The sequence below is a fragment of the Procambarus clarkii genome, chromosome 28 (assembly GCF_040958095.1).
Source record: "Procambarus clarkii isolate CNS0578487 chromosome 28, FALCON_Pclarkii_2.0, whole genome shotgun sequence".
NCBI classification, from domain to species: domain Eukaryota; kingdom Metazoa; phylum Arthropoda; class Malacostraca; order Decapoda; family Cambaridae; genus Procambarus; species Procambarus clarkii.
This window is the reverse complement of record NC_091177.1, coordinates 13047493-13074568: the sequence shown is the minus strand read 5'-3', so window position 1 is coordinate 13074568 and position 27076 is coordinate 13047493. Positions and strand designations below refer to the sequence as shown.

Sequence of the window (27076 nt, the reverse complement as noted above, 5' to 3'; positions counted from 1 at the left end):
GTGGGAAGATGCAAGTCAATTATGATATTAAGGTTTCCTTGTCTAGGGACGGTTACTCTTGAGCCTAGACTTAACGAAAAGAGCAATAACTGATGAAGGACTATTGGCTCATTGATTAATTCTTATTTACATCCAACCAAAAACAAACACCTCGCGCACGCACGCACGCACTCTCACACTGTCACTCAACCCTCTTTCTAACTACCTACTTGACTCGCTTATGGGCCAATAGGTCCATAGTAGCTTACCAATCTGTTTGTATGATGGCTGGGGCAGTATGTTAGATGTTTGGTCGTGTTCTCCAAGGTGGCAGAGTGTAATTTGGTGACGATTGGCCGTTGACAGTTAGCTTGGTTTATTTGATGTATAATAATTCCTTGCCAATGGTCAGTCTTCTGTTGTCGCTATATTTGTCAATTTGGTGTTTTTGTCAGGATATCCTGACAATTCCAGTCAAGTATACCCAGTTTGCTAACTGTTGGTAGTAAATACGGGTGCTTTAACTTTTCCACCACCGCCTACTGAATGGGGGTCTGTGTGGATATCAAAGCAAATCAAATTGAGCCTAGATCATCGTATATGAAAATATCTTTCATATATAGCTGAGAGACTGTACTTGGGGTCGTTCTGGAACTAAGTGTTGATATAATTATTCATTAAACTGTGTAAGTAGCTTATCAAGACAGTAACTCCATCAGCTAAATGAATTGTGAGGTTCGGTTCCTGAGCCCATTATGTGCCTCTGTAACCTTTTACACTACCGCCCACACCATCGGTATGGGGTGCATAATAAATAAATTAACCTAACTGGGGATAGGTACGGGTGTGGTGATGACTGGAGGGCAGGTGGGTACGGGTGGTGATGACTGGAGGGCAGGTGGGTACGAGTGGTGATGACTGGAGGGCAGGTGGGTACGGGTGGTGATGAGTGGAGGGCAGGTGGGTACGAGTGGTGATGACTGGAGGGCAGGTGGGTACGGGTGGTGATGACTGGAGGGCAGGTGGGTACGGGTGGTGATGACTGGAGGGCAGGTGGGTACGGGTGGGGATGACTGGAGGGCAGGTGGGTACGAGTGGTGATGACTGGAGGGCAGGTGGGTACGGGTAGTGATGACTGGAGGGCAGGTGGGTACGGGTGGGGATGACTGGAGGGCAGGTGGGTACGGGTGGGGATGACTGGAGGGCAGGTGGGTACGGGTGGTGATGACTGGAGGGCAGGTGGGTACGGGTGGTGATGACTGGAGGGCAGGTGGGTACGGGTGGGGATGACTGGAGGGCAGGTGGGTACGGGTGGTGATGACTGGAGGGCAGGTGGGTACGGGTGGTGATGACTGGAGGGCAGGTGGGTACGGGTGGTGATGACTGGAGGGCAGGTGGGTACGGGTGGTGATGACTGGAGGGCAGGTGGGTACGGGTGGTGATGACTGGAGGGCAGGTGGGTACGGGTGGTGATGACTGGAGGGCAGGTGGGTACGGGTGGGGATGACTGGAGGGCAGGTGGGTAGGGGTGGTGATGACTGGAGGGCAGGTGGGTACGGGTGGTGATGACTGGAGGGCAGGTGGGTACGGGTGGGGATGACTGGAGGGCAGGTGGGTACGGGTGGTGATGACTGGAGGGCAGGTGGGTACGGGTGGGGATGACTGGAGGGCAGGTGGGTAGGGGTGGTGATGACTGGAGGGCAGGTGGGTACGGGTAGGGACCTGAACTCCTGAACATACAGCCACTAAACATCAGACTGCAGCTCCAAGCCATCAGGGTGTGATATGAACAGTTCATATATGTGTATATATGAACAGTTCATATATGTGTATATGTGAACAGTTCATATATGTGTATATATGAACAGTTCATATATGTGTATATATGAACAGTTCATATATGTGTATATATGAATAACTCGATAAATAATGTGTATGAACAACTCGATAAATAATAATAATAAAATAAAGAGCCTTAAACAGAACAACATGTGTGGAAGCATCGGAGTGTGTATATATGAATGCTACACAGTATTCATCTATGGACATCCATATATGGTGAAACACATGTGAAGAACCTCTCACACACTCACAGCTCCCTGACAAGAGGGAGCCAGCTTAGCTTAGCTGCCAACACCCACACATCGTGTCAGCAAGGCGGACAGCTCGCCTGCTTTCATACCTCTCACTGTATTTCCCATTTCTATACTTCCCTTCACCTATGCCTCTCCTTCCTCTTTACTCCCCCCCCTCCCCCCCCCAAAAAAAAAAACGGGTAGGGATAACTGGAGGGCAGGTGGCCGGGTATGGGGGTGGTTTACCATGACGCATTGTCAGGTCGCCCCTGGTGGTCACCTGGACCTGCTTCCCACCCAAACCCAACCAACCAACCCACCTGAAGTACTATCATCCCAAAACCACACTACCCAATACCCGCCAGGTACCCATACCCACAAGTGCACAGAGCCCAATAACCTTTACATTAATTAGAAGAGTTAATATAACTAGGGACAATCAGTAAGGATAATGTATAAATCAGTGATGGGCCTGATTGCCGGCCCTGAGTTAAGTGACGCTTCTGGTTGGTAATTTATATAATTATATATTCTAATTATATATCATAATTATAATATAAATTACCAAACAGAAGCATCACATAACACGAATATGTCAAAAGTTAGTAATACAAACTAATTAACCAATAGGCAACTGTGAGGCGAACAGAACTTCTCACATGAAAATTCCGTAATTATAAAATAATGTAATTTGTAAGCCTATTATGTTGGAGTGGCCTGCAGTGTGTAACTGGCCCGCCATAAAAAAGTACACAAGTGTGGCGATACTTACACACGTGGATAGTTTGGTCCAGTATGTGTGGGTGTAAACTGTTGTAACAGGAACATTGTTGTTACTGCGTGACAACAGTCTGGGTGAAGATGATCCTTTGTGGGGGGGACACCCCAGTGTGGCCACCTGCCTCCTCCCCCGCTCCCTATTCCCCCCCTACTCCCTTTTCCTCCTCCCCGCCTTCCCTTCCTCCTACCCCCTTCCCTTCTCCCTCCTCCCCCCCTTCTCCCCACCCACGACCACCAGCACACACCTGACGCTGCTGTAAACAAGGCGTCCCAACTCGTCCATCTCGCCCAGACTGGCGACAACGTGTTCGAATTCTCCCGGGAACTGGCACATCAATTTACTGTCCTTTTTTTCTTTTATCTTAATTATCGACTTGCAGGGAATTTAAATATTTTGTCTTGATTTCTAAATTGGCGTTTTAATTGGCATTAAATATACTAAATATTATAATGTTGTATGGCGTATATTCAAGTCGTGTATCAGTTTACCTCTTTTGTTTATGGGAGGTAATATGTGAGGGAGGTTGTGTTGTGTGGCTGAGGCTATCACCAGTGTTGCAGGGAGGATATTACCAAGCACCCGGTGAAAGGACTTTGCCCAACCTGTTTATCGTACGTGGATAATAAACCGGATCCTCTCCCCACTAGGCTACTGTACATGTTGGATACTTCTCTCTCGTAATATCCTATTTATTCGTGCGCTGCTCTTGTTATCACTTCTTACACTTCTAAATCTTCAAATTTTATTCTTTTTCGTCCCAATTTTGATATGATTTTATCCCGTCTACTTTAAATAAGGTCAGTGTCGTTCATGTTAATTCAACGTTGAAGCACTGATACCTATATTTATATGTACGAGGCTGCTGTTTAATTACCTCTTATATACCTCTTTATATGGGTATAAATTGGATAAGTTTAGATTTAGGATAGACTTGGGTAAATACTGGTTCAGTAACAGGGTTGTTGATTTGTGGAACCAATTGCCGCGTAACATGGTGGAGGTGGGGTCCCTCGATTGTTTCAAGCGCGGGTTGGACATGAGTGGGATTGGGTGGTTATAAATAGGAGCTGCCTCGTATGGGCCAATAGGCCTTCTGCAGTTGCCTTTGTTCTTATGTTCTTATGTTGATATTTGCTTTCATTCCTACTCGTATCGTTACTATTTTGCTGTCTCTGTCCATCACAAAATACTAATAGCTCCATCTCATAGAATATTTAGTCATATTATGGAATCAAAGCATATAGTCGTCTACTAGCCTGCACTAGTTAATTTCTGGTAGAGCATGAGAATATATTAAAATATCTGCGAGTGAATTATAGCTCAAAGTATTTCATGTCATTTGGTCTAAAATAATTGATAAATAGGACATTCGGCAGTCGTTGAGTGTCTCGGCTCCGGCTCACAGAATTTACAGTTGAAATGTTCATTGTTGGGATATTTATTACTTGCATATAAGTAAAGATATATTGGAAAAAATTGTTTACAATGTCACACTGTTTGGTGAGTGTTGTGTTGTCCGACCATATAGTTATCAACTTTAACTAGTGCTTTTTTTGTCCCTTGAGTGTCCGTGATTGGTCCTCTCATGCCCAGTTCTCTGAAGTACTGTGCTTTTGCCAAGAGAGTGCAATACGCTAGGTCAAGTTCAATTCCTGGTTTATTACGTACAACTTTAAGTACCTGGGCCAGATTCACGAAAGCACTTACACAAGTACTTACGAACGTGTACATCTTTCCTTAATCTTTGACGGCTTTGGTTACATTTATTAAACAGTTTACAAGCATGAAAACTTCCCATTCAACTATTGTTATAAACAGCCTTCTGGTGTTTCGGAGCTCATTAACTGTTTAATAATTGGAAACAAAGCCGCCAAAGATTGAGAAAAGAAGTACAGATTCGTAAGTGTTTGCGTAAGTGCTTTCGTGAATCTGGCCCCTTGTCTGTATCATGTTGGATAATATGAGATTGTGCCCGTACGAAGATGCTGAAACTCTTGGGCTGTGTTTCAGTAATGTTTAGTATTGATTTTGCAAAATAACTAGTATTTATTTTTATAAACATGTTGTTTTGAAGGGCTTTAAAAGCCGACTTTGAGTCGGTGTATCAGTTGTAGCGCAGCTGTGTGTATTGTGTGTGTGTGAGTGTAGTAAAACCAATTGTTTAGTCTTTCACTAGTAGTCTGTGTACGTCTGCTGTTATAGAACTTCCATGCTTCGTGGCGTGTTGTGGTAAGCCCCCTCCCCCCACCCACCAGGGAGGGGGAGTGAGGCTTGCTCAACTCTACGGATCACTCAATACTAGTTTGACCCAATTTCAGTGTTAAATCTTGTCCTTGTGGCGAAAGTTATACGGCCACGAGAGACATGGGAGGAGAGAGAGAGATAGAGATAATGGGGAGAGAGAGAGACAAATGCAGAGACGGATGGACAGAGACTCAACCTAAATTGTTGCACAGTCACATCAGGAAGAAAACAGTGAAGTAACAGGTAATGAAACTGAGGATAATGGGGGTAGACAAATTCAATACAGACGACAAGGAAGTGTGCGAGGAACTCAATAAGAAATTCAAGGTCTTCACATTAGAGCAAGAGGAAGTTCCAGATATAAGAGAAGGAATAGTTAACCAGGCACCACTAGAGGAGTTCGGGATTTCCAGTGGGGAGACAAGGAAGCTTTTGCTAGAGTTGGATGTGATAAAGGCTATAGGCCCGGATGGAATCTCACCTTGGATACTGAAGGAAGGAGCAGAAGCACTGTGCCTGCCACTCTCCATGATATATAACAAATCACTGGTAATGGGTGAACTTCCCAAAATTTGGAAAATGGCTAATGTAGTCCCGATATACAAGATGGGGGATAGACAGGAGGCACTGAACTACAGGCCATTGTCCCTTACTTGCATATCATGTAAGTTGATGGAGAAGATTGTGCGAAAAAACTATTGGAACACCCAGAGCAAAAGAACTTTGTAACGTGACATCAGCATGGATTCAGGGATGGCAAATCATGCCTCTCAGGATTGAGTTCTACGACCAGGCAACAAAAATCAGACAGGGAAGAGAAGGGTGGGCGGACTGCATATTTTTGGATTGCCAGGAAGCCTTTGACACAGTACCGCACAAGAGACTAGTGCCCAAGCTGGAGATGCAGGCAGGAGTGAAAGGGAAGGTACTCCACTGGATAAGGGAGTATCTAAGCAACAGAAGACAGCGAGTTGCTGTGAGGGTTCTTGAACCTATACTGTTTCTGATATATGTAAATGATCTCCCAGAGGGAATAGACTCGTTTCTCTCATTATCTTCCCAGAAGATAGTATGAGGCTACAAGACGACCTAGACAAAATGAATGGTCCAACAAATGGATAGTAAAGTATCCAACAAATGGATACTAAAGATACCAAATGAGAAATGATGTCCTTCATGAAACGGACAGAGAAAGATCTAGGAGTTGATATCGCGCCAAACATGCCTCCTGAAGCCCCCAATCAAAAGAATAACATCAGCGGCGTATGCAAGGCTGGCTAACATCAGAACTGCCTTCAGGAATCTGCGTAAGGAATCCTTCAGAACCTTGTATACCACATATGTAAGACCAGTCCTGGAGTATGCGGCCCCAGCATGGAGCCCGTACCTTGTCAAGCACAAGACAAAGCTAGAAAAAGTCCAGAGATATGCCACTAGGCTAGTCCCAGAACTAAGAGGCATGAGTTATGAGGAAAGGCTGCACCTCACGTAGCTGGAAGACAGGAGAGCTCGAAGAGACATAATCACTACTTACAAAATTCTCAGAGGAATTGACAGGGTAGATAAAGATAAGTTTTTTAACACAGTTGGAACACGAACAAGGGGACACAGGTGGAAGCTGAGTACCCACATGAGCCACAGAGACGTTAGAAAGAACTTTTTCAGTGTCAGAGTAGTTAACAGGTGGAATGCATTAGGGAGTGATGTGGTGGAGGCTGACTCCATACACAGTTTCAAGTGTAGATATGATAGAGCCCAGTAGGCTCAGGAACCTGTACACCTGTTGATTGACAGTTGAGAGGCGGGACCAAAGAGCCAGAGCTCAACCCCCGCAAGCACAACTAGGTGAGGACGGACGAACGAACAGGGGGGGGGGGGACACGCATATGCGCGCGCACAGTTCGATTATGCAGAAACAAATAGTAAATACACACGCACAAGCACAACTAGGTGAGTGTGCACACACGCACGCACACGCGCGCGCGAGAGAGAAAAAGAGAGAGAGAGACAGACAGACAGACAGACAGACAGACAGACAGACAGACAGACAGACAGACAGACAGACAGACAGGCAGGCAGACAGACAGGCAGACAGACAGGCAGAGGAGACAGGATGAGAGAGAGACGGTGGGGAGAGAGAGGGGGGGGGGATACCTGGGTACGTCATTCTCAGCCCGCCCTCCTAAAGTTTCCCATCGCCAAGAATCGGTTGTACTAAAGTGCCGTTATCCTAACCTACCAGAGGACCCAAAACAGTAAACAGGACAATATGTCAATTTCGCGAGCCGCTATCAGTTTCTAGTACGGCGATTTTTGCCCTCGGGTAAGGAAGGTATGGACTAAATGTTACCCTCTATTAGGAGGACGGGTTGCCCATCTAGCATATATGTATAATTAGTTTATTTACATTTTTCGTTTGGTTTTCGGTGACAATTTGAAATGGCAGATATCAAAGATAAGAAACAACATTGATGAGCCCCCTAGATCATCTATAATCAGCCAGTACCGGGCTGGGAATTATCTAGGATGAGACTGGAAATTGCTTCTCATTCTTCACCTTTGAGGTGTGAAATCCTCAAGTGTAAACATTGCCACGTGACGTCATTGTTGGATACTTTCCCAGAACAACTTCCGGGCGCGTGTTGACGTGTGTGAGTGACTCCAGTGGTCATGTGAGGCCTGATGGCTTGGCTAACGTAATTAATAAATAAATAAAATAAATGTTTATTTAGGTAAGGTACATACATACAAGAGATTTTACAAAGATTGATGGATTTATAGATAGAGCTAGTACATACAATGCCTAAAGCCACTATTACGCAAAGCGTTTCGGGCAGAAATTGTGAAACACAATGCTTTGTTAGCCATAGGAAGCCAAGACTTGTTCTCTCGTGAAATAGTGCGCGCGCGCACCGAGTTCAAACGTTTCACGGTATTTGTATTCAGGAAATTTCATTGGTTGAGGATATTAAATGTTACCAATATTTGTATATAAAGATGTAGCCCAGTATGTTTACTGTGTGAAGTTGACAGGGAAAGGGTGGGGAGGGGGGTAGACATGCAGCCCGTTCCCCCGAGCGTTCCCAACGTCACTAAAGTGGTGTACTAAATGCACCTAACCTACCACAGGGCCCACGAACAGAAAACGGAACATCACCTCAATCTCGCGAACCGCTCCCATATTGAGTACATCAGTTTTCGGCCTTGGGAAAAATTGTACGTCAAAAATGCGATGTGCTATTGAGGAGAATGGGTTGGAAATGTCCACTAAATAGGTGGGTAAAGTTGGGTGAAGTCTTTGGCACTGCCCACACAAGATAATAATACAGTATTGAAACTTTATTCGTAATGTGAAAGTCTTCTGCAGGTGCCAGTGGTTAGGAAGATGAAGTGACAGCACTGGCTCTCTCCCTCCCTATAGTCAGACTCCCTCCCACCTATAGTCTTTGGCTCCCTCCATACAGTCACTGGCACCCTCCCTCCAGTCACTGACTCCCCGCCCATCACCGTGGGTTCACCCACTGATGTGCCCCATTTGCTTGAGGGGGTTTCCACAGGTGTCATCAATTCCTCTCCGTCCCAATAGCAATCTGGCGAGAATCCTTGTTTACAAGGGAATAGCGTGAGGTGGATGGTAGAGCCCACAGCGGCTGGTGTTTACCAGAGAATAGCGTGCGCTGATTGGTCCGGTCCTGTCGTGTCCGTCTTGCGCCTGCAGCTGCTGATGCATGGCCCTCTCAATAGTTTTTTTACTTTTATTCAACAGCAACAGCCTGTTGGACCAAGCTGTCACAAGTGAAACGATGAATCAAAATAATGTGGCTGAGGATACAATGACTAAACCACACATCGGAAAATGAAGAAACGACGACGTTTCCGTCCGTTCTGGAGTATAAAGTCTTGATAATGGTCCAGGACGGACCGAAATGTCGTAGTTTCTCCATTTTCTGATGTGTGATTTGGTCATCATTTCAAAAGTGAAGCCTGGCTCCGGGCGAGGCTTAGGGAGTAGAACTCCCACAACCCCATCCAAATACCTTGCAGCAGATTGAAGAAAAGAATCCTTGAGTAAAATCCCATCACTCCCGGAAAGTTGCACAGCAAATGGGAGCTGCATTAAAAACGTTAAACAAATCCTAGAAATAATAATGCTAATCTTTGACCAAAGAAAAGGTGGTTATTCAACTGTGTAACTATCTGGTTACACTTAGATTATTGTATCCAAGCATGGAGACCTCGTCTTCACAAAGACAGCTGCTTTGGAGAAAGTTCCGGGCAACAGCAAAAAATTCCAGAACTAAGTAGACTCGTACCGGGAACGGTTGAGGGCCACAGGAATAACAACACTGCAAACCAGGCATGACAGGGCGGATCTCATCGAAACTTTTAAAATACCGAACAGTTTGGAGAACATTAATCTAGACAACAATTTAAACAAAAAATCAGTTGCAACACAAACAAGAAGCAACGGTTTCAAGCTCAACAAGCCACAATATACGTCAGAAAACAGATGTCTTTATATGATCGACAATCGACTTGAGAATGGTCCAGGACGGACCGAAACGTCGTCGTCCCTTCACCTTCTAGTGTGTGGTCTGGTCAAACTACTTCAGCCACGTTATTGTGACTCATCGCCTGCAGATGTCTTTATACCCATAGGGTTATAAACCCATGGAACCACCTACCCGCCGAAGCCGTTAAAGCCACCTCTTCTGAATTTTAAAATTCAGCTAGAAAAAATCATCAGAACAAATGTGAGGGGGGGGGGGAAGACCTATGACAAGCCGCCGGGTTCCTGTCCTCGTTGAGGCCACTAGTGTGTAAGCGACCCTCAGGTAAATTCAGGTAGTCAAGTCAGTGAGTCTCGCCTCATCTTGGGCGGTTGGAGAGGTCAGGTGTATCTGGAGGCCAGCCAGCTATACTCGAAGGGTAGATGTAGGTAGTTGTCCAAACACTGCTTTCCGTCCCACGCTTGTTATTATTGTTGTTGAATGTTTGTAGAGGAAGTAAGTGTGTGAGTATGGCAGTATCTCACGTGCCGTAATCCAATTAGTTACCTGCTTGTTAAGTATCCCCCGACCACTGCCCCATCTGCCAGATTATCCGCTTCTTACCTAACCTGCGTCCAGGGGATAATCAGCTGGGGTAATCTTGGGCCAATTTGAAACCACCCTCAGGCGCGCGGGGGAGCTGCCTCGCCCAGGTATAAGGCAGACGCCCTGGAATCGTGTCTGGCAGGCTGGTAGGCTGGCTGAGTTTGGAGTGCTCGTCGTGTTCTTGCTCACTTCCCCGCGCTCTATCAAACGCTTATCAGCGCTCGGATTTGGTATCCTGTGCTAGGATTGATTGGCAGAATATTATTACCAATAATATATTATAATAATAATTTCAGAGTAAATTACATTGCTGCAGTGTATGGGCAAGCCGAGGTGTAGAAGAGAAACTGTGTTACAGCTGGGTGAATCTCTTACGCTAGGCTTCGGTGGCTGATGCGAGTAATAATAAAACATTCAAAACATTAAAGTTGTAAAAGAGGAGTCGGGCTGGTGATGTGGAGAGCAGGTAGCGCTGGGGTAGTTGATGATAGACGATGGTAAGACTACAGGGGTAAACTTCCAGGCCATGTTAACATCTTAAATGATCGAAATTATTCAGCAGAAGTTAATAATCCTGAATATTATATTTCCTGACGATATAATTAAACTGGTATAGCCTTGACGAATTATACATGACGGCGGCCTCCTCGTGTAATAGTCTTGATGTTTCCGTTCGTCTGTTAAGCTTGGGAAAAATTACAGAATGGTTTTCCAGATTTCAAGGGCCGCGTTTTTGTCCTTGAACCAATGGTGAAGGCTAATCGCTCACGGCGTATTGAGATCGGCATCACTTATTATTCCATTTTCTTCAATTCTACACAAAACTAGTTGGAAAGATTCGTTAGGTTTTACGAACGTTGAATAGTCTCGTTTAACGTCGAGAATCAAGTAATTTATATTAAGCTATGTATATTCATTATAATTACCTGACCGTATCCATTATATGTATTGTGCGTGTTTTTAGTAAGTGGCAAGGCCGCCTGGAGCATGCAGTGGATTGAGGGTGTAGTGGCGGTAGCTACACTCAGTCAGTAGCTTTGGTTATTGAATACCCCGTGGCAGGAGCGTAGGGTGGGTGAGGACGCCAGGCTATGATTTACCTTGTGTACCGACGGGACGGGGTGTTCTACCTCGCTCCTTTAAGACTGTGTGAGATGTAGCTCTTATTTACACATTTCAAATTGTCATTCATATCATGATAGTGTCTTTCTTCTGGATCATCTTCGCAAAACAAATTCCCATATAGCATATAGTTTTTGGTAGTGGGGATAAGATGCAGTGGCATAAGAGCGTCGTGTTCTTACGAGACAGGGATTCGTCTTGGAGGTGGTAGGTGCTATATTTAGCAGTGTGGCAGCCGCGCGCACCCAGCTTCTCCAGCAGCAAGCAACAGCCCCTCAGGGCAGGACGAGGATGGCACGCCGCCACAGCACGCAGGGGCTACCCAGGTGGATCCTGACCAGACAACAGTAGCTGACGACCCCAACTCCCGCGGCGGCCAGTTGCGAACCTCAGCGGTAGTTTCGGGTGGCTACAGGCACAAGAGATGGATGCATATATATGATAGATTACTGATGGATGTGGTGGAAAGGTACCTGCAACCAGTGAAAGATTGGTCATATTAGTTGTTTGCTGAGGTAGGAGGATGGGGTTGGAGTGGAGAGGGAGGGTGGCTAGGCTAGCCAGAGGACAGGATAGATAGAGGGCGGTATTGGGGAGGGGAGAGATGCCTGGAGGCATGAGGTTGAGCCCCGCCCAATGACACGTGCACTCTGCTGGCTTGCTCGCTCGCTCGCTCACTTGCTCGCTCACACACTCCTGTCGTCATTGCATCACCCTGACAGTGATTCCCCGCACTAATTACAATACGCCCACTCAACACATGATGGTAGTACTGTACTGGTGATGCATTTTCCTCAGGGGAGATGGGCAGCTTGTATTGTGCCTTCCTCATAGGGAGATTGTAATTTCTGGTAAAAAAGTGATATTGGATATTCTTTGTAAGATTGTGAATGTTGCTAATGTATTCTCCTGATGGAAAGATGGTATCCCCACCAGCCAAACCCCGTCTCTTTCACCTATATTTAGTGTGTTATGGTCAGTTGTGGTCGCCTGTGACCCTCAGTGGGGGGCTCTCGCTATATGGAACTACTCGTGACTTAACATAGGCCACTGACCCTCCTATTCACCCACCACCTCAGGGTGGGTGAGTGGGAGGGTCACCCCTCCCACTCGCTCCAAACCACCAAACACTGGCTACTCATGGTGCCCGGAACGTTCGCTACGTTTTTTATTTTATTGATAAGAACAAGAGTTTTTACTTTCTTGTACAGCCACTAGTACGTTTCGGGCAGTAACGTTTTTGTAGCGTAACTTGTTTTAACATGGGGTACATGTGCATATACGTTGCTACCCTTCCCTAAACTATATGAATGGTTGCAAAGTTTGTGTCCATAGCTACCCATGTGACACTAAAATTCCCATCTCGCAAGATGGTTAGGCAGACATACATCAGGTGCATATGATCACTAACTTGCACTGGTAAACTTTGGGTGCATTATGAAGACAGCCTTTATTCACTCTTGTTTCCTACTCGTTGTGGCCGGAGCACTCGTTACTTATAGCCTTGAGTAACCCCACACGCACTCCAACCTCTTCCTCGGCTTTATGATTTAATAAGGAAGCATTGCTGATTTTTCTTCACGGAGGAAAATATTTTCTAATATTTTCAGATATAAATCGTATTAAATCACAAATTTACTTGTTAGGATAAAGCAAACTTTGTTTCAGTTCGGTTGTTGTTCTGGTTGTATAGCATAACATAGTGTGGTGCAATAGGTACAGGCAGCTTGGTCGTACAAGTAGTTTATTTATTTAGCCGATATTAGCTGACAGCTTGACGACGTCGGTTATTGGCGGGCTCTCGAGGACCCTGGGATGTGTAGGACCCTGGGATGTGTAGGACCCTGGGAGGAGGACTATGGAGGACCTGGGAGCTCTACTGGGTCTCATGGACCCTGGGGTGGCTGGTGGTAGGTAGTGATACCGTCTAGTGAGGACTTTTCCTTAGTTTCAAAGCCATCCTGTTTTTCCGTTCCGTCCGTCGGCACCACATTAATATGATTTTAATTTGTATATCGGTTATATGTTGTTAGATATTATCAGACCTAAGCGAGCAAAATATATGGAGTTATATTTAGTATGGTGAGTTCTGTTCAAATTGTATTGTTAAACTTGAAGATTAGGTTGTATAGAATGTCGAAATAGCCTAAGCTACTCTATCCCTTTGATATGTAATTTTTTCTTGTCTCAATAAACATACTTGAACTTGAATGTCGACATAATATTGAGCCATAATTGTTACTGCAGCAGAGGTGTGGTAACCCCTGTACACAACATCTTGTATGAATATTCGTCTTGGAAAAAACAAACAAAAATGTGGGTGAAGTGTTGTCGATAACTACACCCCCAATAGGTGCAGCGACACCTGTCCATGGTGTCAGGACACACTTGCACCACACCTCAGTAATGTCGCTAGGGTTGTTGAAATATATTGAAAATAAATTATTAATTTTATTGATGGCATAGATTAGGGACTTCACGTTATCAGAAGGTAGCGGGTAACAAAGGTAGGAGAAGCGACTGTCAGCGCGTGTATCCCTCTTACAGCGTATATTTGCATTACAATCACATGGAGAGAAATTTAAGGCTATCTGCACGATCACTTGTTACTGATTAATATATTAAATACCATTTATACAACGATCAATTCAGGTACTAACATATTTGTGAGCAAATATTGAATATATACGTATATATATGCATTTATAAATGTGTGTGTGTAACGGGGGGAGGGAGGGGGGTGTAGTGGAGGAGAGATGAAGGCCAGGGGCAGGTTACGATAGCTGGGCGAGGCAGGTGGGAAGAGCGAAGGGGAGGGATTGATGTTCTGTGGGCAAGGTGGCCGGAGGCAGCCTCCACCTGCTGGCTCCAAGTGTAGAGGGTCTGGTCTGGTGTGGTGGAGGCCAGGGTCTTTGTGCCCTCCCCCAGTGCGTCTCCCCAACACCTGCTACAAAACACCCACTCCCAAAAGTTTACCCTCTTACACCCTATTCCTATTCTCTCTTATTGTTTTTGTCCTTCCTTATCGGGCTTGACGGGTTTTCCATTGCGTTACATTAAAGGTAGACTGTCTTACCACCCTTTATAGAGGCAAATGGGTTTAACTTTCCGCCTTTACTCGTACCAAGGCCAAGCAAGTTTCACTTAACCTCCAGTGAGGCCAAAAACCTGCAAAATGTATATCATTGCATTATTCTCTTGTCTTCCTCGAATCAACACGCAGGGAACTTAAGTAAAAAAGGTATGATAGTGAAATACGAAGAAAATATGAACGTGAAAAGTATTTGTTTCGAAAAGATTAGTAGATGCATATATTCCACTAAGTATATTCATTAAAAATGGCAAAATTTATCTAAATGCAATTTCATTTGGGAATTTGAATTACATTATCACATAATGCCTCAAACACACATTAGTCTCCAAGTATAGGCTTCGACTAAGGGAAATTTGCGAAAGGAAACTACAATCGACTTCATCAAAGTTTTGCATATGAATTGGATATATGATTTTTTTTTAATTAAAGTTAAATTTGAGACGTTATAAGCGCAAAGTGAAGATTCTGAACCCCCTCTGCTGCTGCTGCTGGCAGACACAGAGGCTCACATCACATTCAATTTGGATATCATCCTTTTTGTAGATATCCAAATAGATATTTTGTAAATACAGAAGCAAGACGTGCCTGTGGCAGTCACGCGACAACCTTCCCTATGGACTGCTTGCTAACATTTAAGGCGTGTAAGGCTTTAGGAATAGACACAAGATACAACATCTTGCACAAATCCACATTAACAATTATTTTGCGGAATTACATATATTTAAAAAAAAACAAAATGAGGACGGGAGAGTTTGTGGGCAAGGGGTCATTTAGGACAGATCACTGGTTGGTGTGAAGCACGCGTTTTAAATCTCACATAAATAAAACTATCATTGGTCACCGTGCGCGGATGTTTCAAAAATAGGGCATACATACATACACCAAACCAATTGTTATCAATTAATAATACCTGTTGAAAAGTTGTAATTTCTATAAATTCATTACGCATAGGTAAATTTTTGTAAATACAAAAATTACTGCACAACTCTTGAACAATATGTAGCTTCCCTATGAAGCAAATAGGCAAAGCGAAGGACCATCACCCGTCAGGCTATATGTCTGCAGGCAAGACGAGTAAGCTGTCCCCCCCACCAGTCATTATTGCGGGTGTAATGACCCTTATTTCCTTGTGGTGTGGATGTCATATTGGCGTGAAACCTGAGCCTCGCACGCTCATTTGTTCCTCCATTACCCTGGGTGATGACCGTCTCGCGGGATTCTGGCTCTTAGGGACGACTGTGCTAAGGGTTGGGTTGTGGAGAGCAAGGCAGGTTTAGCCTCCGGGTTTTCCTAGTACAGGACTGGCTAGTGGTGTATGCAGCAGTTATCGTGGGCGGCACATTGGCTACTTTTCCGTCTTCGCACCACTCTTGTGGTGTCTGAGGTAATCACTTCACCCACAGAACGGCCTGCATTACTAAAGTCCTTGTTCGCTCTAGTTTGTGAATATTTTTCCCCTTACAGTTTTAACAAAGAAGCAATTTTATAAAGTGCGGATACGCGAGAAGTTTCAGCTCTCAAACGTTTTAGTCAAATTATTTTTCCTTCCACTTGGTTTTGGTTTGGTGTTGAGACCTTCGACAATGTTAGACCAAATTAAACTAATATAAGCTGGGGACACTTCTCATTATATATTATTATACGAAGATCCACTTCGTTGTGGTGTGGCTTCAAGCTCTGCGAGGAAAGACCTGGGTTCGAATCCTGGGCAGGGTGGGACGATTGGGGCATCGTTCACTCCCAGTTCGCCTCTCTCCCAATGCCATTCCCCGTGCACCCAACATCGACTGAATCTAGATTAGCCGGTCGTGTTCTGGAGAGCTTGTAGTGGGCAAACAAGTCGGGAGACTCCTGCTCATTTCAAGTTTAAAACAAATTTTTACTAAGAGACTCGACTAGCACGGTTTTGGTGTCTTAATTATTTCCAGTCCTAATAAATTAGCATCCTCTCACATGCGATTGATCAGAGTTGATGTCAGAGTTCCGCAATTAGATCTTGGGACTTGGGCTATCCGATTCCACTTCTTTAATAACACAGCGGAAAATCGAATCCGGAAAGTCTGTGATTGATGAGTCTTGTAGCAGTTGGCATTTCTTCCTTTCCAAATGTAAAGGTTTGCAGTTGTCAGGATAGGCTTGAGCTTCTTAAATGATGTGATGCAGATCGTTGAAATAGACATTGTACAGCAGAAGGCCAAGCACACTACCCTGTGGTACATGGCACAGAGTGAGTGGCTTTCAGATTCTGCTTTATTGGACTACTCTTAGTTCTTGAAAGTAGACCTTTATTAGCTCTAAGATGGAGCCCAAAATGCCTAGTGCTTAAAGCTTTACTTTTAATAGAGAGCGCCAGACCTGATCAAACGCACTTGCGATGTTCAGAGCAACAACACACACTGAGCTTGTACTCGTGCAGTGACTGATGCAATGCAGTGGAGAGATTTCGCACGAGATCAGCAGCAGTTCGGCCTTTTATAAAACCATATTGTCGATCACATAGTAGTCGATGATGGTCCAAAATTGATATCATTTGCCGATAGATTGTTTCCAGAATTTTACCAGTACTAATGGGGAAAAGTGACATTGGTCTGTAGTTGCCAACCACTGGTGGCTCTTCTCATTGTGTACTGTTAGATCATCTTCCTTCTTCCATAAAGAGGGACATATTCCTTTCTCTCTACCCCTTCCCCTCTCTCTTTCTCTCTCCCTCCCTCCCTCCCCTCTCTCCCTCTCCCCCTGCCCCCCTCCCTCCCCTCTTCAACTATAACAGACCTTGACAGACATTAATTGTCTCGTAACTCAACTGGGCTATCCTGGGATACGTAGAGCCATTCACAAAAACCTCCTGTGTTATCACAGCCTCCACTGACTCTGTCCACTTGTTCCCACTGAAACACGTCTTGAGTTAGGACTGCCCTGGGTGAACTGATTCCAGTCGACCAAAGTACCACCCAAATCACTTCTAATGAGTAAAAATGTAAAAGTATGAATGAATCTATAAAGGTGTCAGTAAGATCACAGCCTTCCACTGGGGAACTGAAAAAGGGGTTGGGCACGCTCAACAGATGACGTTAATATCGTCACAGCACACAAAGCTTGAATGGTCCCCAAGCCAGTGTACAACTGTAAACTGTATGACCCCTTAAGGATTCATGTATGGGTCAGATGTCATTCCCTCAGCGTTCACAGGAGACATTGTCCCCTCTATCCTTCCAACGGTAATGTCCAGGGGGGGGGGGTGTCCAGTGTGCCCATACCAAAGTTTCTGGGCACTACACAGGTACATTAATGAAGTCATTAAATGTCATTGCACGTTAGCTCACTGGCACTGAGGTGAATCAAATACAGAACGGATCTTACCTCGATCATTTGGGGTCCCTGACGTGTGCCTCATTGAATGCAGCATGATCAATGGGGCGTTACCTCTCATGTGTGCTGGATGCATGCATGCACTATTCTCACTGCCCCCAACAGCTTCACCGACTTGATGTTTGGGCTAGAATGGCAAGTGTCCTCTAGCAGGCATACTTTCAGAAATATGTCCTTCCTCTGGGACAACCTTCTGTGGGGCCAAAACACTCGCAACACAGTACAGTACTCCTTTAGTCAGGTTTTTGTGGGAAATTTTTTATTAATTATATTTGACCGTGGGGCATTTTGTAGATCTTGTTTTATAAACATTCAGGATTTTGGGACATTTTTGTAGTTTAAATATCTAGAAAAAAGATGGCATGAGAGCATATGTGACGTATAATATATCTTTTTAAATGTACAATTTACATTTACAGAAATGTCTTTATATTAGCTAATTAAGGTGTGAATATTTTAATTTGTGTTCATTTGCAGTTAACGGAGGACATCGTCGACGAGTCTTGGTGCTGGCACTTCCAGACTTGATCATTGACACAGAGGGTCGAGCAAGTGGAGCTTGCACTCCTCCATCCTCTACCCCTTCGGCACAGTCTCCTGTTGGAAATTCAGAATCCAGCGATTCCTTTATGGGAGCTGGTGGCAGATATGTAGTAAGGTCGCGACCAGCATGGCGAAAGCCCAGAGCTCTTTCCTGTGATGTGACAATGGAGGTTGAGGTTGGTCAAGAACTCCGAAGAATTGCAGACACCTTTCATACACGGGTAAGGGTTTTTATTACCAGAGTATATGAGAGATACACACTCTCATATACACTGGCTTGTCAGTGTATATGAGATATATAATGCTGGTTAATAAAATAAATATAGTATTACTGTAATATTATTTTAACTTACTGTAGAGTACAATAACTTTTATGATATAGTTTGCAAATTGACGAAGGACAATTATATATCTTTGGCCCTTGTAGTCATTAATTTTTGTTTACTCGACATATTATATTGCTTAAATTTCCACAGCGTGTAGATGGAGAAGTTTCTGTGTGGAGGCGTTTACGTAATAGCTGGAGGAGTTTCTCTTCCTCCCTACCATCACCAGAGCTGATTTAGGGGATTGCAGTGCCATAATCTTAATGATTTTATAATTCAAAGCAATCTTTCTATTTTGGCAATGTATATAAATTGGCTCAATGTAAATGTAGCCATGTGAATCAAGGCTTACAATTTTAGTGTTAATGAAAATATATATTGGTGCCTTATGTATATCAGTGCTTTATTTTCAAGCCTTACACATTCCATTTTAAAGTTTGCAGTCTAGTTTAGCATCAAGATGTGTGCTACACTCAGTATATGCTATGAAAGCTCATTTGTTAGCTTTACCATGTTTAACCATTGCACTCTCCAAAACTTAAATGAGAATACAGTATACAATAAGTCAATTTGTAACAAATTGATGGCGAGTGTAGAGGATTAAATAAATGTTAAGTAAATGCTGTAATATGAGTACAGTAGCTCTGCCATTGACACTGATAATTAGTTTTTACTATTTTTCTGTTAATACTTCTAATATTTTTTGTGCAGTCAGCCAGTGAGGGTAATATGTTGCACGTCCTCAACTGTCAGGCATTTCATGGTTATGAGCGTTTTATTTTGTTGGAGAGAACTTAAACTTTAGAAATCAGAGTGTAATACTAAAATAGCTCCCTCATATTAAACCAGACTCAAGTTGTAGGAGGATGATGCCAAACCATGAAATATATATTTATAACAGGGTACAGTACTACAGTAACAAGCTACAGTGGATGAGATGTTGTATAGAGAAAAAAAATAGCTTATGAGTGTTTTGAATATTGTTATATATATATATAATATAATGTAGTACAGTTTATAAAATTTATGTATTTTGATCCTAAACTAGATTGTCGCCCTCATCTAACCTAAATATACCAATTACTTCTCATACTGCCGAGTTATAGTTAATCATTAAAACTAATTATGTAATATTATACAGTATTATCTAATTATGCATCAAAAAGGAAAAACTGCCTCTATGGCACATAGAGCTGCACTTATCAGGTCTTGTTGGATGATTGTAAACACAACATAGAGATATTTTGTCTGTGTATTTTGTTCACACATTATACATAAATTCTTTGTATGGAATCAAAATGCTAATTTAAAAATTATATACAATTCTTGCTGCTGTAGTGAAAGGTTACTCTCCTGTGCAGGTCTGGTTTCTTAGTAAGGCTGATAGTAAAAGGTTTGATTTTTGGCACTCCAAATAATATCTTACGAACTGTGTGTGCAATTCAGTATTATGAGCTATTGATTGTACCAATGGTAAATGTTTCCCTTGTACCCAAACACTGCCAGTGATAAGCTTGAAATCAATAACAAATTTAACACATTTATTCCTCGACAGGCATTCTAACTTAATATTAAGTCAGTTTGAAAGTTATATTATAGCATTGTATTTTGAAGCATGTATTGATGTGTGTGGTTCAGACCCTAGCATTGTGAGAGGCAAATGGCTCGACATATGTAATGTAATAAGCACAGGTATGGACTAATGAAAAGATTCTCATGTACTGTATTTTGTTTGTGTTAGTGCATGTGTGTATGCATCCATAACTGTGTTGTGTGTGCTGATGGGTTGTACGTGTGTTGTGTAAAGATTGTTAACTAGTGTAATATAAAGTTGTCTGCTGTAATAAGTTGTGCCGATGTAAAGGCAGCTCAAGTTTTGTGCATTGCAATCTTTGGATTGTATCATGTACCAGTGAATGGACATTTATATGCTGACTAACTAATCCTTTAGTGTAAGTTATATATATATAATGATCTCATTAGTTAATTTGTACATAGTGTTAGTGTGTATATGTGCAATGGAAAATCATACACTTGGTTGTTGATTCTGTAATTTAGCAAGTTTTGTTTAAAATTTATAGTAATATAAGATAAAGGAAGAATATGGTCTTCAAAGTAGTAGGATCTACTTAATTTGTATGTTCTCATGACTTATACTATACTTGATTATTAGTCTAGAAAATAGTATCTACATTGTTAATATATTTTTCAGCAATCATTCTAGATACAAATTTCAGACATAAAGGAGTTTATCCAGTTCTGTTTATCCAAATAAAAATTAAAGCATGACAAAGCTTATTATGACTAATTCATGCATTAGAAAGTGAGTGACAGTTTATTTATCCAAGACTATTATGAAGGTTTGATTAGTAATGGTCCACAACAAACTGAAACATTGTCACTTTAACCAATTTTAATGAATGAATTCAGCTTCCTTCCATGTTAATGTGAATTTTACTCTTCACAAAAGCTGAACTGTGCACTTGGCATGCTTAGTTGGGGTGTTATTAAATTTGTTCTACTATACATACTTTCCCAACATGAATTTAAATACATTGTAATTATTATGTATTTGAATTATTTAATTAGATAATACAATTTATTTAAATGTTTTATTTGAAAACCGAGACCAGTATGCTATTCTCTCAACGTACATAATCACCTTAACCTTGTTTTATGTACTGTAGTTCCCTGAAGACTCAATATTTTAAGCTTTAAAGTCTTCTTCTTTGTAGCATTAAAACAGTTTTTATCTGGAAGAGGTACAAATTGAAGGAAGATAATCCCCAGATAGTAAAATTAATAGCACCAGCAACACCATATTTGTACATTTGTTTATGGTAGGCTATGCATGAATGAAGCAGCTGCTGTCTTGCACTTGAAGGTATAAACTAATAATGATTACTTGTCATCTCAATAATCATTAATTTACCCACATGATTATTTCTCCTTTCTTCTACTAGCTTCTATATGTGCCACTTGTTTTTATTCAGTCTTTTGTCACTCTATCCCATGTTTTGTTAGTCTCCCAAATAGTGCTTCCCAAATTAATGTACCTTAGCACAAAAGCATTTGTTGTAGGATGTGTTTTTGTTTCTCACTTCATGGTACTGGTGTATCGTCCTTGCTCTTTAACGTGGAGTCAATAGACAAAATGTTTGCAAGTGAAAGCTTTTATTTTTCTGTAATACCCTGAGTTTTGAAGATTTTATCCTCTATATAATACCCTGATGTGTTGTAATACTATATACATGTTCATTATTAGTATTACATTTAATGTGAAAATAAAGAACTACCTCATTTTATATATTGCAGAAGTGCTTTGCTCTTTAGCCCACTTTGTAGCAAGTCCTGTATGTTAGGAATGCTTGCACAAGTTAACCCTACCAGTTTGCTGTATTAATTGTGGTGGTGAACACCATGTGTTTTTGTGGGCCATTGCTCACTGTAGAATGGAGCAGTCAATTCTGCAACTCGAGCACAAAGACGACATTCCCTTTTCTGGGGCATGGTATCTGTTGACACCTAGGCCCTCGACCAATTTGGCCAGTCCCTAGCTCTGAAATAGTTTTGATGTTTTTGCTTCAGATATCAACAGAGCCTCCCACTTCTAACCCACTGCAGTCTATTCAGGCTCTTTTTTTTTTTTTCTTGTCTGTCCTGTGCTGGTTTTTCTTACTTGGCCTTTACTACCCAGATTTAAGATCTCGATCCAAATTACCTCTAGGTTTTCTTGCTCGTTTCTATACTTTCTGCTTTTTATCTCTTAAAATTTGTCTTAATACCAGTATGTATCTTTAAATGGAATATACTGTACATTGCTTATACAGTATATTTTCAGAGCTTCAGCTTTTAATCTCGGTTTTCTCAGTTCTGTCTTGCTAAAAACTGATGTTTATCCTGGTCTTCCAGGGTTATACTGTTTTTAAGTCATCTTGCCCTATTAATGGTCATCCTAGTACTATTGTTCTTTTAAAGAATGTCGCTTCATTTCATCCCCTTACGTTTGTTGAACGTCCATTTCATTGCCCCTCTTCCTAAAAAAAAATGGTAACCGTTCTATTTATCCTTCCAATTTACTTTATTGAAAATCCTTACCTCGACCCTTGCTCCTTATACTCAATTGGGCGATTTTATCTCATAACAGAAGCCGTCTTTTCATAACTGTATTTTTTCTTTAGCTTTGTCCCTTTTAAATATAAGTGAGCTAACTCTTCTCGACTCCCCTTACTCTTCTTGTTTTGATCATTCTCCAAACTACAGTACTGTACTTCCCTTATCCAGACTTGGCTTGACAAGTCCTTGACCTACATAAGTGACCTTTTGTATTTTTTTGTAGCTAGATCTCTTAATTTCTCTGGTGGTGTTTTAAGACTTGAATCTTTAATACCTTCCCCTTTCTTCCATACATGTCCCATCTCCCAGTCCTGCACACCCTTCTTTCAGTTTACTTGACTCCACCCACTGCACCATTTCGTATTATGCCTCCTGCTTCAAGCGGAAATGTTTTATAGTGAAATTCACAATGATTTGGGCTGTTTGCTGTAGGCATACAGCCTGGGAGAAATACTAGTCTTCCAATTTTGACAGTTAATTGAGTCTTTAGTTCAACCAACCCAGAGCCCATATGTCGGAACCAATATTCTGTTACATGACTTGCTGAGATTGGTATTGCCTTTGCTACTTCAGAGACCCTACCAAGCCTCCTTTCACACTTGTACTGTGTGTGTGAATGGGAGGCTGTGCTCTGACTGATGTACTATAATGATAGCCCTACTTGCTCTCCTTTGCAATTTTTTTTTTTCTCTGTACAGATTACCCACTTGCTGGATTCTCTCTCTCCACAAATATAATGTCACTTCATAGAGGGGGTTCCATTTGTTAAATTTTGTGAAGCCCTAACCTGTATACTGAAGGCTAATATGCATATTCTTGTCCTGAAATGTCTTTTTCTTCAACATTATAGCTCCATTTTCTGTGCTGGTTCTTTGCCATTTTTTTCCTGATCAATCATAGTGTCACCTTTCCCCAGAGACGAGTATTTTAATGGTAGGGCTTTATGCAATTTTATGTGCTCAAAGGGTTACTTTTCATGCTGGTTCGTAGAGCACTGTCACCACCACTCGCCTTCTCAATTTGTATTTTGCAAGTGTCGCAGCACAATTTGTTTCACCATTGAGGTCTACATTCGGTCTGCTTTTCCCGCAAAGACCTCCATTGTTGCCATCCTTTTTGACCTGGAAAAGGCCAAAATGTAATTCTTACAAATACCTAAACTTTGTAAGAATTACTCACTAATGGTTGCACATCTAGTAGAACGTGCTGATTTTCAAGATTATCGGAAATCTTGTTTTTCTAATGTTTGCTTGGGTCATATGTTCCTTGATAAAAATGAATCCGATACTGGTATCCTTAATGATATAAAAAAATACTGTATTTTGATTTTCTGTGACATGGTGCTAAATAGTCTTCCAAGCCTGGCTCCTAGTAATAACTTTGCACTAATACTACGGAGTGGAAATTACTCCATACCTCTAATAATTCACGATTTATTTATTTGAATATTTGCTGCTTATTACAGTAGCTCAGCTAATTCATGTTTTCCAGTGCATCAAAATACAGTGAACAATATTATGTCATTGTCACTGTCGATCTTATAGTAGGATTTTTAATAAAATGCTTAAAATTACAATTGCAGAATATTTTCCAGTAAGGTTTTTTTTTAGTGGTCTTTTAAAATGTTTGTGCTATCACAGTTTACATTCTATTCCACACTAGTGCTCAAGAACAAAAGTTTCAGTATGTTAGCTGCTGGTGTCGTTGGTAATATACGTTGTTTCAGTATATACATAACCACTTTGAGTTAGTCTCTTGTCTACAGTACATTGCAAGATTTCTTATAAGCATATCCTGTACGTTGCATTGGAGACATAATACAGTACTGTAGATTGTTATATTCAGTAATTTATTAGCAAGTATTTATACAAAAATCAGAAGCATGTTTGTAGTGTCAAGTGTTAGCAGGTTTGTTAAATTCTGGTATCAGTTTGTTTATTGCTTTATGAGGGCATATTTATCACTCCTCGTTTTCAAATGATTATTTAAAAGTAACCGTCTTTCAAGAATCTGTGATTTCTATCGAATATAATTAATAAGGAAATTCAGTGTTAGGAGAAAACCAAAGTTAATTACAACCATTTACATATTTTGTATATGTGATATAAAGTGGCCATGTATTCAATGCTGTTTGATTTTCCTACATTTTCTTTGAAATTATTGCTTTTCATACACTATCAGTCTTCACATAGCTATAAAAAATATTGGCAGTATAGTATTGACTTGTAAAACATGTGCATGAGCACTTGGGACCTAGTTCTTGAAGTCAACTGTGCATTAGATTATTCTTAAGATTTTGTTGCTTAAAAAAATCACTGGGAACAATCAAATAAACCCTTAACTTCAGAAAAAGAAAGTGGTAATTCAGTTTTATGAACCCTCTTGTGTGCTTTCATCTGAACAACTATCCAAGCCTGGAGACCTTGCCTTAAGAAGGACATATTTGCTACTAAGCTAGTTCAACAATCATCCCAGAACTGTGATAACTTTTATACAAGAAACGGTTGAACGACATTGGACCAACAATGCAAACCAGATATGAGGGGACTGATCTCACTGAGACCCCCCTCCTAAATACTGAAGTTGGACCATCTCCTAGGACGCACAAGTCATGGAGTTAAATTGGCCTACCAGGGACCAGCACCAGACCCTGGCCTGCCCCTCACAAATGTGCAGGGAGTGGTGACATTTGCCTTCTCCAGTGGTGGCATAAATAATCAAAGTCGGCAAGTTAAAGCAAACCACTCGAAAAAACTTTGCCCCCACCCCCATGTAAACAATAAAAAAAAAACTCTTGGAACTAGTGCAAGCTCGTTCACCCATCTGCTTGAGGGAATAGGGCAAGCAGCTTGTGGTCAGCCAGTGTCTCCACCCTCATTTCTATGCTTATGTAGTGTGTGCCAGGTTCTCTTCTGCTTTGCTTCCGATGTTCTGTTTCTCGGGCAATTGGTAGTTTTTGCCATTGAGTTCCAATACTCCGAAGTGTAGCACAAGCCAGGAGTTGACAGTACTGTACTTGGAACTGCATGTGTACAGGGTTATGTTCCCTGTGTGCTCCCTAGTGCTACCCTTCCATTGCCAGGGTTATCTTTCCTCGGGTGTCTGAGAGTTGAGACATTGCCTGTCCTCACTCATTCACTCCCATTGCCTGTCCTCACTCATCACTCCCATTGCCTGTCCTCGCTCATCACTCCCAGCTCAACTGGCTGGCAGGGTGCACCAGTTATTAGTGTGCTGCATAACAGTGTGCCAGGGTCAGCCTTCACACCCACATGCTCCAGGCTGTCAGCTTATTTGAAAGTTATCATTGGCATAATGTCCCAATGCCTGGTTGTCCTGTTGGGTACCTTCCCCGTTAAGGCCCTGGAAATCCCCTACAGATTGATGGTCCTATGAGTATCCACACTGACCCTGCTCTCACTTTGAGCGAGTTTGAGGGTTCTTCATCGTCTGTGCCGTGTGATGACATTCGGTCCATCTGCCTCTGCTGTGCTGCTTGTTGGGTTGGTGACACCTTTGACCCAGAGTCCTGTGGGGGTTTACTTTTCCATATGACTCTTGGGGCCCCTCCTGCTGAGGTTATAGCTTACCAGGTGGCAACTCTTTTTGTGTGTTGGTTTTTGGGTTGCATGCCCAGTTGGTTGTTAGGGTCCCAGAATTAGAGGCGTTTGGTAATTTCTACCTTGGTTCCATCTGCACCTTCCTTCCTTGTTGGGAGTGGTTTGCTCCTCTGTTCCTTTCCCCCCTGCTTCTGGCCCATGGATGTCTGAAGGTTTCCAGGTCAGGGCAGGATTTGGCTCGGGGGGAGGGGGGGGGGGGGGCTCTGGGGTTTGCTCTTTCCGATTTGGGAGTGGAGGCAGTGAAGCTTGCTTGTCCCGCCGAGGCTATTGGGTCTTCCATCAGCCAGTCCCTCCTTCCTTTAAAGCATTTCCCTGCTGACTCTGCTTTTCTATCCTAGGCAGTGGGTACCCAGGATAGAAGAGTAGAGTCAGTTAGAAGAAGTGAAAAGCGTGTAAGTCCAAATTCTTCATTCGGACTGTTCCCATGCTTCATTGTTTTCACTGGGGGAGTTTGCTGCCATCCCTGTCTCTTTGGAACTGTACAAAAATTGACTTTAATACAGCTCCATCTATCTGTTATCCATCTTCCTCATTATTTTGTTAACTGCAATAAACTGTAAGGCGAACTTAGTCTAACTTACAGTATAATGACTTCATTCCCAAATTTAAAAGGTGTTCTAAAGAAAAATTCTGTGTAATCATTTAAACTAAACTGGGACCGACTAAAGAGCCTAAATCTGCGCAGGCAGGAGATACATAATAATTTACACG

The 27076-nt window shown here is 42.4% G+C and overlaps 1 protein-coding gene across 1 annotated transcript in view; it reads left to right on the top strand.

Moving 5' to 3' along the window:
- LOC123754950 (uncharacterized) overlaps positions 1–21231 on the top strand; it is a 33847-nt gene extending 12616 nt beyond the window's left edge. The window contains exons 4-5 of the mRNA XM_045737291.2: positions 18238–18524; positions 18780–21231. Of these exons, the coding sequence (XP_045593247.1) occupies positions 18238–18524; positions 18780–18869 (377 nt within the window). The 3' untranslated portion in view covers positions 18870–21231. The remainder of the gene's footprint in view (positions 1–18237; positions 18525–18779) is intronic.
- The last annotated feature ends 5845 nt before the right edge of the window (positions 21232–27076 follow it).